This window comes from Callorhinus ursinus, unplaced genomic scaffold, assembly GCF_003265705.2.
Source record: "Callorhinus ursinus isolate GAN/ISIS: 27379988/994484 unplaced genomic scaffold, GSC_fseal_2.0 scaffold101, whole genome shotgun sequence".
Lineage (NCBI taxonomy): Eukaryota > Metazoa > Chordata > Mammalia > Carnivora > Otariidae > Callorhinus > Callorhinus ursinus.
In genome coordinates, this window is record NW_027397163.1 from 1,142,021 (window position 1) to 1,155,032 (window position 13,012).

A 13,012-nucleotide genomic window follows, 5' to 3' on the forward strand; every position below is an offset into this window, starting at 1 on the left:
CTGAGCCGAAGGCAGTCGCTTAACCAACTGAGCCACCCAGGCGCCCGTAATGTTCTTTCCTACATTATAACAAACACATTCCTCGGGCGCCTGGGTGGCTCAGTTGGTTAAGCGACTGCCTTGGGCTCAGGTCATGATTCTGGAGTCCCGGGATCGAGTCCTGCATCCCCCTCCCTGCCCAGCGGAGAGTCGGCTTCTCCCTCTGACCCTCCCCCGTCTCATGCTCTCTCTCTCATTCTCTCTCTCAAATAAATAAAATCTTTAAAAAAATATTAGAATGAGAAATTATTAAAAAAAAACAAATAAACACATTCCTTCACATGCCATAGTTGTGTGTGATGTGGAAATGGCATTTGGAGCCAATGGAGATGAAATTTCCAAAGTAATTTTTATATGTTAAAGGAGAATTACAGGATCCTGGAGGTTGGGCTAATATCAAGCTCCGGTTGCCTTCTGCCCGTAGCAAAGTATTAAACATCGAGGCAGTTGAGTTCCTTGAGGGAGGTCACTCTGCCTGTCTCAAGGAACTGGCAGAGAGTTGTAATTTGTAAGAAAATTTTTTTCTTTTGCCTTTGTCCTCCACATCAGTGAGAACACTTAGCATGCTCTCTCCTAGCAAATTTCAGGCGTACGATACACTTCTATTAACTAGTCACCAGGCCGCACATTAAACATTCAGTGCTCATGCATCCTGCATAATTAACCTTTTTACCATTTGATCAACATCTCAACATTTACCATTTGATCAACATCCACAGCCCCTGGCAACAAAAATGCTAATCTTTTCTATTTTGCCTTTCTTCAGATTCTGCATATATGTGATTTCATACAACGTTATCTTTTTTTCTGTGTGGCTTATTTAACTCAACAAAATGTCCTCCACTTTTATTCTGTTGCTGCAAACGGAAGGCTTTTCCTCTTTTCTGAAGCTGATATTAGATGAGAAGACAGAGAATACTGAAGATTAACTTTTTTTTTTTTAAGATTTTATTTATTTATTTGACAGAGAGAGAGACACAGCGAGAGCAGGAAACACAAGCAGCGGGAGTGTGAGAGGTCGAAGCAGGCTTCCCGCCGAGCAGGGAGCCGGATGTGGGACTCGTTCCCAGGACCCTGGGATCATGACCTGAGCCGAAGGCAGACGCTTAACGACTGAGCCACCCAGGCGCCCTGAAGATTAACTTTTTTTATCATAAAGAGTTGCCTGCCTTTTGTGGCAAAAAGTTGTCTGACAATGATGGGGTTCTGGAATATAGGCGAGGTTCAGTGGTGTAGAGTCCGGAGCCGACGACCAAGAAAGAATTCTTGAGAAGTCTTTGGTGCAAAATAGTGGTTTATTAAGGCATGGGGACAGGGCCCGTGGGCAGAAAGAGTTGCTGCCCCGAGGTCGTGAGGGGTGGCTGATTATATACTATGGGGTTGGGGGAGGTAAGGAAAAGGGAGGTTTCAAAAGGATTTTCATGTGTTAAAGAAGATTCACAGGATATTGGAGGCCTTGCTATTGTCAAGGTTGTTTTCCCTCTAACAAGGTACTAACATGAAGATAGTTGGGAGATTCCTGGAGGAGCATTACATTTTGCCTGCCTCAAATATCTGTCAATGGGCTGTAGGTTATAAGGACATTTAATTTATCTACGTTTCCTTCTGGAAACTAGGTTATTGATAGAAATGCTTTGTTCTTGTAGATTGCTAAGACATTCGTAAACTGAGGGAGACTCCTGTCTTGCAGGATTGTGATCAAAGTTAGCTATTTGTTTTTCCTTTCCTTAGTTTTAGGACAGCCAGGAATGCATGAGGAATGTCACATATGTCCCATGGCGGGGGGGGGGGGGGGGGGTGGGGGGGGTGTCAGCTTCCCTCATCAACAGCATGTGCTCTTTTCCTTTTTCCTGTGGAGGACTTGCCCGGTTTTGAAATTCTAAATCTCTGTGCCCTTATCTTTAAGTCACAGTGGTTTGGTGGCATCAATCACCTATCTTTGAGATTCCCAAACTTATTTTTTCCCTTGTGAATCTGTCTTATGACAGCTTAATTTTTAGATGAGCTACAGAATTGAGAAGAGACAAAGAAAAACGTTTTCCTCTCCTACACACTCATTCTGTTGTTGAAAACTGACCTCCGTGCTTCAGACCCAAAATAGAAGGTGAAGAGAGTTGGGGAGAAACAGGAACAGCTTTACTGCTTTGGAAAGGAGGCTGCAGCAGGTCAGGCCCTTCAAAACTGCAAGCCCACCCAGAGTCAGGGGCTGGGGTTTTGTGGGGAAATGCAGGATCTAGCCGGTTTCAGTTTCAGCAGGAATTCTGTTTGTGCTTCCAGCTGTGTTCATCATGTTATCAGAGTGGAACCAGATTCCTGAAACAAAAGGCTGAGAAGATCAGCGGGGAGGTTTGCGAAGAGAGAAAAAAGTTCTCACGGCCCTTGATGTTTTGGTGCCGCAATTTTGATTTTTGTTAAACTTTTAAAAAAGATTTTATTTATTTGAGAGAGCACGAGCGGGGGTGGGGCAGAGGGAGAAGCAGACTCCCCCCTGAGCAGGGAGCCCGAAGCGGGGCTCGATCCCAGGACCCTGGGATCATGACCTGAGCCAAAGGTAGACGCTTAACCAACGAAGCCACCAGCCCCCACAGTTTTTGTTCAACTTCATGCTTTTAATCAGTTTCAGTTTTCATCACCAGGACAAATATAATAAGACCGTTTCGTATTTGACAGTGAAAAAACACTCAGTATTTTCTAGAATGGCTTAAATAAAGAAAAAGGATAACACCAAAATTCAGTGAAAATGTCGAGGAATTAGAATTCACATATATTGCTGATGGGAGTGTAAAAAGGACATTCACTTTGGAAAACTGGAGGTTACGTATGAAAATAAACATTTGCCTACGGAAGGGAAGCATCTGCCACCCCAAAATATGTCTCTTTGGCTTAAGGATTATTTTAGGCTGTAACTTTATTTATTTTTTAAAGATTTTATTTATTTATTTGACAGAGAGAGACACAGCGAGAGAGGGAACACAAGCAGGGGGAGTGGGAGAGGGAGAAGCAGGCTTCCCGCGGAGCAGGGAGCCCGACGCGGGGCTCGATCCCAGGACCCCGGGATCATGACCTGAGCCGAAGGCAGCCGCCTAACCGACTGAGCCACCCAAGTGCCCCCCTAGGCTGTAACTTGAAAGAAGCAATAGAGGAAGGAAAAAATCTGAAACCCAGTATGTTTACTTTTATTTATTTATTTATTTTTAAAAATCTTTATTTATTTATTTTTTTAAGATTTTATTTATTTATTTGAGAGAGAGAGAGAAACAGCATGAGAGGGGAGAAGGTCAGAGGGAGAAGCAGGCTCCCCGCCGAGCCGGGAGCCCAATGCGGGACTGATCCCAGGACTCCGGGATCATGACAGGAGCGGAAAGCAGTCGCTTAACCAACTGAGCCACCCAGGCGCCCAGTATGTTTACTTTTATAAGAGACATTTGCATTTATAAGGGAAAGCTCCCTTTGTAAGGGTGTCTCCCTCCGTGTAGGAGAGAGGGAGAATGTGTCATCCCAGAAACTCTGGTAAGTGGAGAAGGCATGGATCTAAATCTGCTCACAACCACAGCCCTGGTTACTGTCCTTTGCCTGGTCACCTCCCCAAATGCTCCCCAATAGGATCACGTGTGGAGTTTCAAAAAGGATCCTCACCAGCGCCCTCCCCCTCAGATTCTGTGCATTGGTGTGAGTGGAAAGGACAGTGTTGTGTTCATTAAGGGCTCCAGGTGATTCTAAGTGAGGCCAGGGTTAAGCACGAGGGCTTCAGGTTATTTTATGAGAGTTGAGGGCAGGGGCGCCCAGGTGGCTCAGTCGGTTAAGCGGCTGCCTTCAGCTCTGGTCATGATCCCAGGGTCCTGGGATCCAGTCCCACCTCGGGCTCCCCCTGCTCCACGGAGAGCCTGCTTCTCCCTCTGCCTCTCTCTCCTGTTTCTCATGAATAAATAAAGAAAATCTTAAAAAGAAAAGGGAGAATTGAGAGCTGACTTTGACTCCGTTAGAGGTAACACGATCTCTGTGATGCGAGTCTGGGAGGGTCAGGTCCGGGCAGCACAGGGTTCCTAGGCTGTAGCAGAATTTGTGGGCGTCTGTGGGAGGGGAGGCCCCCTGGAAGCAAGGAAGGAAAGGTCAGGGATTGGTTTCCACATAGGAGCTGTTTCTGAATAGCTCCTGACATAAAGGACTAGGAATTTGGGCCTTTTTTGCATTTCAAAGTCATGCCTGTAGTCGAGCAGTTTACAGGTGAAGAGGCTCTGCTGGGGGCTTTAAAGGCAAATGATCCTGTTGCCCATGTGTGAGTTTTCCACAAATACCTCATGAGGAAGAAATCTAGAGGAGAAAGAAGAAATGGCTGGGTGTCAGGTAAGCCTTGTGTCTGAGGCCAGAGGCCGTGTCACCTTTTTCTCCTAAAATTCATTGCTTTTGGAAATTGCAAATGTTGTTGGTTCCTTTACTTCGGTTGTTTCCTGCTTTATGTTTTCAGGTAATTTTTACACCTTTTCAGAAATGATACTCAAGGTCAGGTCTTAGAACACTTCCCCCCTATCTCCCAGAGCCTTCTCTCCCTTCTCTCCAACCTGGCTTCCAATAGGCCATCAACAGTTGTCACATTTTGTTTGTTTTCTGGATTTTAAGAATTTATTCAACACCCCTCTTAGAAAACTTAGGCGGAAATTTTATTTTATTTTATTTTATTTTATTTGAGAGAGAAAGCAAGCAAGGGAGATAGCGCACGAGCAGGGCGTGGAGCAGAGGGAGAAGCAGGTTCCTCGCTGAGCACGGAGCCCGATGCGGGGCTTGATCCGAGGACCGCGAGATCACGACCTGAGCCGAAGGCAGATGCTTAACCGACTGAGCCACCCAGGCGCCCCTAGGCTGAAATTTTTCAAAAAAAATAACTGAAGCAAACAACTTCACAAAAACACAGATGTTTGAGTAATGTCACTAACGTGGCCTATAAATACGAATTCAGTCACATTTACATATTGGCCATAATAGCAATCATCCCAGTAACAAATTCATGAAGAAACTTCCCCTGTTCATGTCAGACTCCCGAGGCAAGCAGGAGGCACAGAGAGAGGGGGGGGACCACCTTACCCCCCTGAGTGCTCCCCCCAACCCAAGAGGCCGTAGGGGCAGCCAAAGTAGGAATCCCCACGGTAGCACTGAGCCCACTCCTGCTCAGATCTTCAGCTTTGTGATCATTGGAGGGCTTATCAGAAAGGCTGGGTGCTGCCCGGGTTTGATTCGTGGAGATGGGGACCAAGGATCTGCGTTTCTAGTAGGTTCCTAATATGATGCTGCTGGCTCAAAGGTCACAGTTTGAGACCCCTCCCGCCAACCCCGTGCTTGGGGCTGCCTCTCAATGAAGACCTTCATTCCTGTCTTCCTAAGGCCTCCGTCCCTGCCTGTCAAGAGTAAAAGCCATTCCTAACCAGCTCTCTGTCCTGGCTTACCTGAACTTTGGCAGTGGGGGTCCTGTTTTTGACCAGGCAGAATAATAGCCAAAGTGGTAAAATACACATTCTGGATCGGAAAACAACATGCATGAAGGAAAATAAAAGCATGGCAGCCCCCAGCCCGGTGCCATCCATAATCCCTGTTCTCAAGCTTTTAATACTGATTCAAAACCCCGGGAGGTTCAAACACTGGGAATTCACTTCTCAGTCACCTGACAGCTCATGCAGTTTTTTCCTGAGTCTCTGGTGGCCCTTGCAGCGGAAAACATAACGCCAGAGCCCTTGGCCTCCTGCAGAGGCCGAAGGACGGGTGACCGTCAGCCCTGCTCGTGGACTTCCTGAGGGAGGAGGCTGCTGCCCGAACGCTGGACCTGAAGCCCGTGGTGGCCAGAGCTGCCCAGGACGGCACTGATCCCAGGGAGGCGTGCAGGCCTTCGCCATCCCCCCGGAGGTCGTCATGCGTTCTAATGGCCTTCGGCACCCGGCCCGGGCCATCCTTCGGCAGGCCCCATGGGAACAGAAATTTTAATAATTGGCCAGCAATTGGGAGGCCATGGCCTGGGCTGCAAACAACACTGAATTGGAAGTTGAGCTTTTTATTCTAGTTGTACTGTTCTTACTTGGCTGTGTGTGATCTTTTCAGTTTCTGAACCTCACGACCTGTCTGTGGAAGGGGCGAAGGGGGCAGGGACTGGTGGATCTCCAAGGCTTTTCCAATTTTTTTTTTTTAAGATTTTATTTATTTATTTGACAGAGACAGCGAGAGAGAGAGAACACAAGCAGGGGGAGGGTCAGAGGGAGAGGCAGGCTTCCCGCGGAGCAGGGAGCCCGATGCGGGGCTCGATCCCGGGACTCCAGGATCATGACCTGAGCCGAAGGCAGTCGCTTAACCCACCGAGCCACCCAGGCGCCCCCCCATCCCCACCTCTGCCCTCACTCCTTCCTCCTTTAGGTCCGTCTTCCACCACGTCACAGCTTATCTCTGAGAGGCGTATAATAAGACATTTGCACAGAAGGGTGACTAGGACCGCCCTCCTCCGCCCCTCCCCCTTTCATATAAAAGCATTACATAATGTTTCAAAATAAAATACAAAGAGCAAAAAGGGCCTGATCTCGGGGCCACGTGTTCTCCCCAGGAGAATGAATCTACCCCTCCCACTCGGACCTGACTGGGGAGATCGCGGAGCCCCTTCCCGGCCCCACCGGGCCTGGCGCTGCCGCGGGGAAGAGAAAGGAGAGCCGAGGCCCGGCCCCAGGCCCTTGGGCTCGTCCACCGTGTACGAAGGGGGAGAGGGAGGGGACCTCCAGTGACGTAGACCAGAGAGCAGGAGTGCCTGACTGGGTTTGGGGGAAAAAGGAGGTCTTCGGAGAGGAGCAAGGGAGAAAAGTGCCAATCGCCTTACCAAGATCGGGGTCCGGGGAGGCGGGAGCGGCCGCGGGGCGCGCGGTCCCCAGAGCCCGCCTGGGAGGCTGGCCCAGCTCCGCCCGGGCCTCCCGGCCGCCCTCCCGCCCTCGGTCCTGGCGTCCTCCCCCCGCCACAACCCCCCCCCCCCACCCCGGCGGGCCCGTGAGCCCCTGAGCCCCGCCCTCCGAGTGGCCGGGAGAGACCAATGAGGACCGGGCAGCAGCCGCCCCCCACCCGTGCGACACCGCCCAGAGCTCGGTCCCGGCCAGGGGACGGGGTCGGCGCGGCCCTCCTGCCCTCCCCCGGCCCTTGGGGCCCTCATACTGACTGTCGGCACCCCCACCCTGGCCTCGCTAGGGCTGGGGCTGGCAGCCCTCCGTGCACGCGCTTGGTGACCTCTCGGGAAACGTGGGTCCCCGCGCGGGGCGGGCCAGGGTTCCAGATCCGAGAGGGGAGCGCGCGCTTCCCGCAGAGCACCGACCAGGCCGGGGGGCTCCGGGGCGCCGAGCGGGAGCCGGCGACCCCACCCAATTCCTGTCTCCGCCCGGCCGGGCCAGCCGGGGGACGGCGGCGGCGGCCAGCGCCCCGGGAAGCAAGGTGTCAGCCCCGGAGGGCCGGCCGAACCCGCGAGCAGGGGGCGGAGCCTCCCCGCCCGCCCCGCCCGCCCCGCCCGCCCCGCGAAGCCTCTGCGGCGTCAGGGCCCGCGGCCCGAAGCCCTCCCGGCCGTAGCTGCGCAGCGCCGCCGCCTCGTAGGCCTCCAGGATGGTCTGGCGCTCCTCGGGCGCGTGGAGAAGGGATGCACCTGCACGATGTGCCGCTGGATGGTGCTGACCTTGCTGACCTTGAGCGTGGCCAGCGCGCCCCCGCACACCATGCACACCAGGCCGCGCCGGCTGCAGTCTTAGTCCATCAGGTACTCGCCCCGCCAGCGCGGCGGGTAGTGCGGCCTCTGCTCTCGGCTGCCGGGCGGGGGTGGGGGGCGGCGGGAAGGCGAGTCCCCGGGCTCTAGGCCGTGCTCGTCGACCTCCGCGGGCCCATCGGCTCCCCTGGGGAAAGCGGGACATCGCCTAGGAAGGAACAAAGGACCGCATTGGAGCCGGTAGAGGGCAGGCCGCCCGCATCTGGGGTCTCAGCTGCACAGGCCCGCCCACCTTGGCCCTGCTGCTCCGTCCTCCCCAGTCTCCCCTTCAACCTTCCACTCTCCCCACCCGCTTCAACCCAAGCACGCCCAGGCCCAGGCCCTGCCTGGCCCGCCTCCCTGCCCCCCACTCTTTCGCACCTGTTTTTAAAGATTTTATTTGAGAGACAAGCCGGAGGGGTAAGGACCGAGGGAGAGGGAGAAGCCTACTCCTCGCTGAGCCGAGAGCCCGATGCTGGGCTGGATCCCAGTAGCATGACCAGGATCATGACTCCAGCTGAAGGCAGAGGCTTAACCGACTGAGCCACCCAGGCGCCCCATCAATCGGCAGTTTGCATTGAAGTCCTGCAAGTACTCCCTTGGTGATAGTTTCACAGGGGAAAGTGTGGAGTCCAAGTTTCCTGTTGCTGACGGGGTCTGGTCCTGGGGTGTCAAGTGAAGCAAGCCAATTCCCATTTAGGCCCGAACTGGTTTATCAGCTCTGCGTAGACCAGGACTGAGAATGCACAAATACCCAGGCTGAATCTGAGGACCAGACCAACTCTGAATGTTCTGGAAAAAGGGGGACTCTTCCTCTTTAGAATGTGAAAAAAGGTATTCTATTTAAGAAATACTAGATATTACAGGACATGGAAACTGTACGTGATCGGAGTTTGCATAAATCAACTGTATTCTCATAATTTCGATTTATATTCTGATATACTGTTTGGGGGCCAGGAGAACACAGCAGTAATAATAGTTCCTTCAGTGTGCCTTAGGTGATGTAGGAAAGACATGGTTGGAAGCCAGTGGCCAAGTTGACCCATCTTTGGTGCAGAAAGGTGGATTTATTAAAGCACAGGGACAAGACCCGCGGGCAGAAAGTGCTGCACGGGGGGGTCCTGAGGAGTGGCCCGTTATGTACTTTCAAGTTGGGAGGGGGTTAGGGATAGCATTAGTCTCTAAGGAATTTTGGAAGCAAGGTTTCCAGACCCTTGAGGGTGCTAGTGCTAGCTCTTGTTAGGAAAAGGTCGTTTATTACTGTCTAATAAAACCTAAGTCATGAGCCCCTTCAGATCCGTGGGTCATATGCTTGGGGAATGAGTGCCAACAGGTATCATGGGGCAAGGGGGGGGGGCGGTTATAGATAAAGGAAGTTTCCAAAGCAATTTTTAAAGTTTTTTGGGTTTTTTTTTTAAAGATTTTATTTATCTTTTGACGGAGAGAGAGACAGAAAGGGAACACAAGCAGGGGGAGTGGGAGAGGGAGAAGCAGGCTTCCTGCTGTGCAGGGAGCCCGATGCGGGGCTCGATCCCAGGACCCGGGGATTACGACCCAAGCTGAAGGCAGATGCTTAAACGACTGAGCCACCCAGGCGCCCCCCCAAAGCAATTTTTATATGTTAAAGTAGACTTTTACAGGATCTTGGGGGTCGGGCTAAGCTTGCCTTTTCCCCTTAGCCTAGTGTTACCATCCAGGCAGTTGAGTCCCTAGAGGAATGTCACCCTGCCTGTGTCAAGGACTTGTCAGTGGGCTGTAGGTAGTAAAGGAAAAGTAATAATTTTACTCCTGCCTTTCTTTCCCACATCATTAGGCACTGATATCAATTTGTTTCCTTATAGCTAGTGTTACCTTTCATTGGCTTGGGGCTCTCTGCCAGATTTTTCCCCCATATTGTTCATATCTCCCCAACCCCTTATCATTTGTAAGGATCTTAGATGGATTTACTGAGCGATGTGCAGAAACCATCCCATTTAAACTGGAGACTTCTCCTGAGTTTCTGTTCACTTGTCGTTTCTGCTGAGGAGAACAAAGGCAAAAGAAATGTGGATAAAGTGAAATTTCCTTACTACTTGCAGCTAGAGACAAAAAGCAACCTTAGCCTGACAAAAGCCAGACCTTATGAAAATCCCTTTTCAAATTCCATCTCTACCCTCACTAACTTAAAAGTATACAAGCAGTGGTTCCTCATAATCACACTGCAGCTCTTCCTGCCCACAGGCCCTGTCCCCAAGTTTTATACTAAAAACAGGTTTCTGCAGGACATCATAGTGGCTCATTGGGTTAAGTCGAGTCTTGGTCTCAGCTTAGCCCTTGATCTCAGGGTCTTGAGTTCAAGCTCCACGTTGGGCTCCACCCTGGGCATAGAGCCTACTTAAACAACAAAGAAACAGATTTTGCACTGGAGATAGCTCAAAAATTCTTTCTTGACCTTTGGTTCCTGGCTCATATCACATCAGTTTCCACTGGACAATGAAGACTCTACCTTTGTGTACTAGAGAGTGACTTCTGGGACTGGAGGTTCTAAATCAGCCAGACCTCTATCCCATGGGTTTTTATTTTGCTCCACACTCATGTCACAAACATACTCTTTTTTTTTTTTTAATTAAAGATTTTATTTATTTGACAGCGAGAGAGCGAGCCCAAGCAGGGGGTGTGGCAGGCAGAGGCAGAGGGAGAAGCAGGCTTCCCGCCGAGCAGGGAGCCCGATGTGGGGCTCGATCCCAGGACCCTGGGATCATGACCTGAGTCGAAGGCAGACACTTAACGACTGAGCCACTCAGGCGCACCCCACAAACATACTCTTCTATTTACTTCTTTGTATTTTCAGAAAAAGAAAACAAGAATCACATCATTAACATGTTTTGAGTGTCTTAAAATCCTGAAATAATACAGAGCACAAACGATGACTGAGACGAAAGTTTTCAGTGAAATACTATGGTGTGGGGTTATTGAGCACAACAGTCACGAAGGAAATCTTGCTACCTTTAAAGGCACCAGTTAGTAATTGTATTTAAGAAGCATACGGATACGACCTGTGGGCAGAAAAAGATACACTTCAGCCTGCAGGAAGCTGGTAGGTACATGCAGAGTGTGCAAGGGGCTGGGGACATGCAGGGAGTATTAGATCGTAAGTGTTTCTTTGAATTTCTACTTGTAAAACTACTTTTGCAAGATTTCTCTGGTGCTTATTCAGTTCGATACTATTGGTGAGAGGTACAGGCCAGTCAAAAGACCCTTTAAGAACGTAGCAACCAGCCCTTATTTGATCCTTACTAGAAGTATGCAGGCTCTAGGTGGGCCTTCTGGCTAACAGTGAATCTTTTTCTGCTTCTGGCCCTCATCACAGTCGACGTAGAAGTAATACCTCTTTTATTTGTATCATTCAGTGTGTTTGTGTTGAGAGTGAATAAAAGACAGAAGCATCTTTATCCAGAAAGAGCTTTATAAGTGTCATGTCTTCGAAATGTTTCTTAAATTAGTCACCATGACATTTCTGTACTCTGTAACTTTTAATGTGTATATCTCTACTTTCTGAATGTATGGGTGTGTGCATGAACTGTAAAACAGTACATGAGTGTTGTGTGGATCCCTTCTTGTCTCCAACACTCTTCTCAGGTTTGACACCTGCTATGAATATGCTTTATAGAGTCCTCTCTGTATACTGACCTGCATTTCATTTTAGATCGACTCTAGGTCAGACAACCAGCGTGAAAACCTGATCCCTTCTGATCTGTTACTGGTTGTTTGACAAAATCTTCTCATAATAATAGAAGAACAATGTGTTTGCTCTCTTAGAGTAATATTTCATATTTTCTATGAATTTATGAAAAACTGTTAGATGCTCTCTTGTAAGGAGGAAATGCTGAGAAAGGATTGTTGTTGGCTTTCTTACTATTCCAGTAGAACCTGTAATTGTTAGGGCGCCTGGGCGGCTCAGTCATTAAGCATCTGCCTTCGGCTCAGGTCATGATGCCAGGGTCCTGGGATCGAGCCCCGCATTGGGCTCCCTGCTCAGCGGGAAGCCTGCTTCTCCCTCTCCCACTCCCCCTGCTTGTGTTCCCTCTCTCGCTGTGTCTCCCTCTGTCAAATAAACAAATAAAATCTTTAAAAAAGAGAACCTGTAATTGTTATAAAACCCACTCAGTTCCAAGTCTTCCAAGAATTCTTGCCTTGGAGTTCTACCTCTCTGTTATTCAAAAATGTTTACCCATAGGCTAATGCCTTGTTAGAAATACAGATTCCCATTTAACCTCAGGACTCCTGAACAGAATCTGCATTTTAACAAGATCTCCAGGGCGCCTGGGTGGCTCAGTTGGTTGAGCGACTGCCTTCGGCTCAGGTCATGATCCTGGAGTCCCGGGATCGAGTCCCACATCGGGCTCCCTGCTCGGCGAAGAGCCTGCTTCTCCCTCTGACCCTCTTCCCTCTCGTGCTCTCTATCTCTCATTCTCTCTCTCTCTCAAATAAATAAATAAAATCTTAAAAAAAAAAAAAAAGAAAACCAAGATCTCCAGTGCGCTGTTGTGAAATTCTCATTCACTTTAGAATTTGATCAGTACATTTGTAACCCACTAATCAGTACATTTGTAACCCACTCAAACATTCCACCTAAGAGGTAGACAGAACTAGGGGCACCTGGGTGGCTCACTTGGTTCAATGTCTGCCTTTGGCTCAGGTCATGATCTCCAGGGTCCTGAGATCGAGTTCTGAGTTGGGCTCCTTGCTCAGCGGGGAGCCTGCTTCTCCCTCTCCCTCTGCCCCTCCCACCCTGCTTGCGCTCGCGCTCTCTTTCTCTCAAATAAATAAATAAAATCTTTAAAAAGAAAAAGACATAACCTATAATGTATGATATGAGTACAGTACTCAATAATTTGTTATGCCTCTGTTGACGCCTTCATTTTACAAATGATCTTGGATAAATACACAGTGTTTAGAACAGTTTTCTGGATCATATGCCATCCTCTTACGTTAAACGTAGAGAACACATTAGAGCATGTTACTGTGTTAAAAATTATCTTAATGCATCAAGGAGGAAACTCACCTAAGCCAGAACCAGTTCTAATATAACTCAGCTAGAAGGAGTTCACTCCTTGGGGAATCACAGATAGAAACTACAACAGGTAGGAAACTTGATTTGCAGCATGTAAGGAGATCCCAGGGAATAACTTCCAAAGCAGACACAGTGCAAGGGGGAATGATTTCCTATTATTTGGGGTTAGGGTGGAT

At 49.6% G+C, this 13,012-nt stretch overlaps 3 protein-coding genes across 5 annotated transcripts in view; 2 read left to right on the forward strand and 1 right to left on the reverse strand.

The window, feature by feature from the left end:
• The window catches only part of LOC112806790 (uncharacterized), a 909,505-nt gene that overhangs the window by 622,355 nt on the left and 274,138 nt on the right, over positions 1–13,012 (reverse strand). The window lies entirely within an intron of this gene.
• LOC112806785 (KRAB domain-containing protein 5-like) overlaps positions 1–13,012 on the forward strand; it is a 441,696-nt gene that overhangs the window by 226,763 nt on the left and 201,921 nt on the right. The gene's annotated exons all lie outside the window — the stretch shown is intronic.
• The window catches only part of LOC112806561 (uncharacterized), a 116,095-nt gene continuing 110,179 nt past the window's right edge, over positions 7,097–13,012 (forward strand). For 2 of the 3 annotated variants that reach the window (XR_012377036.1, XM_073889086.1), the window contains exon 1: positions 7,097–7,798. Coding sequence is in view for 1 of the 3 variants with exons in the window: in XM_073889086.1 (XP_073745187.1) it covers positions 7,682–7,798 (117 nt within the window). In the remaining 2 variants the exon portion in view is untranslated. The remainder of the gene's footprint in view (positions 7,799–13,012) is intronic. The other variant, XM_073889088.1, reaches the window with a different exon arrangement.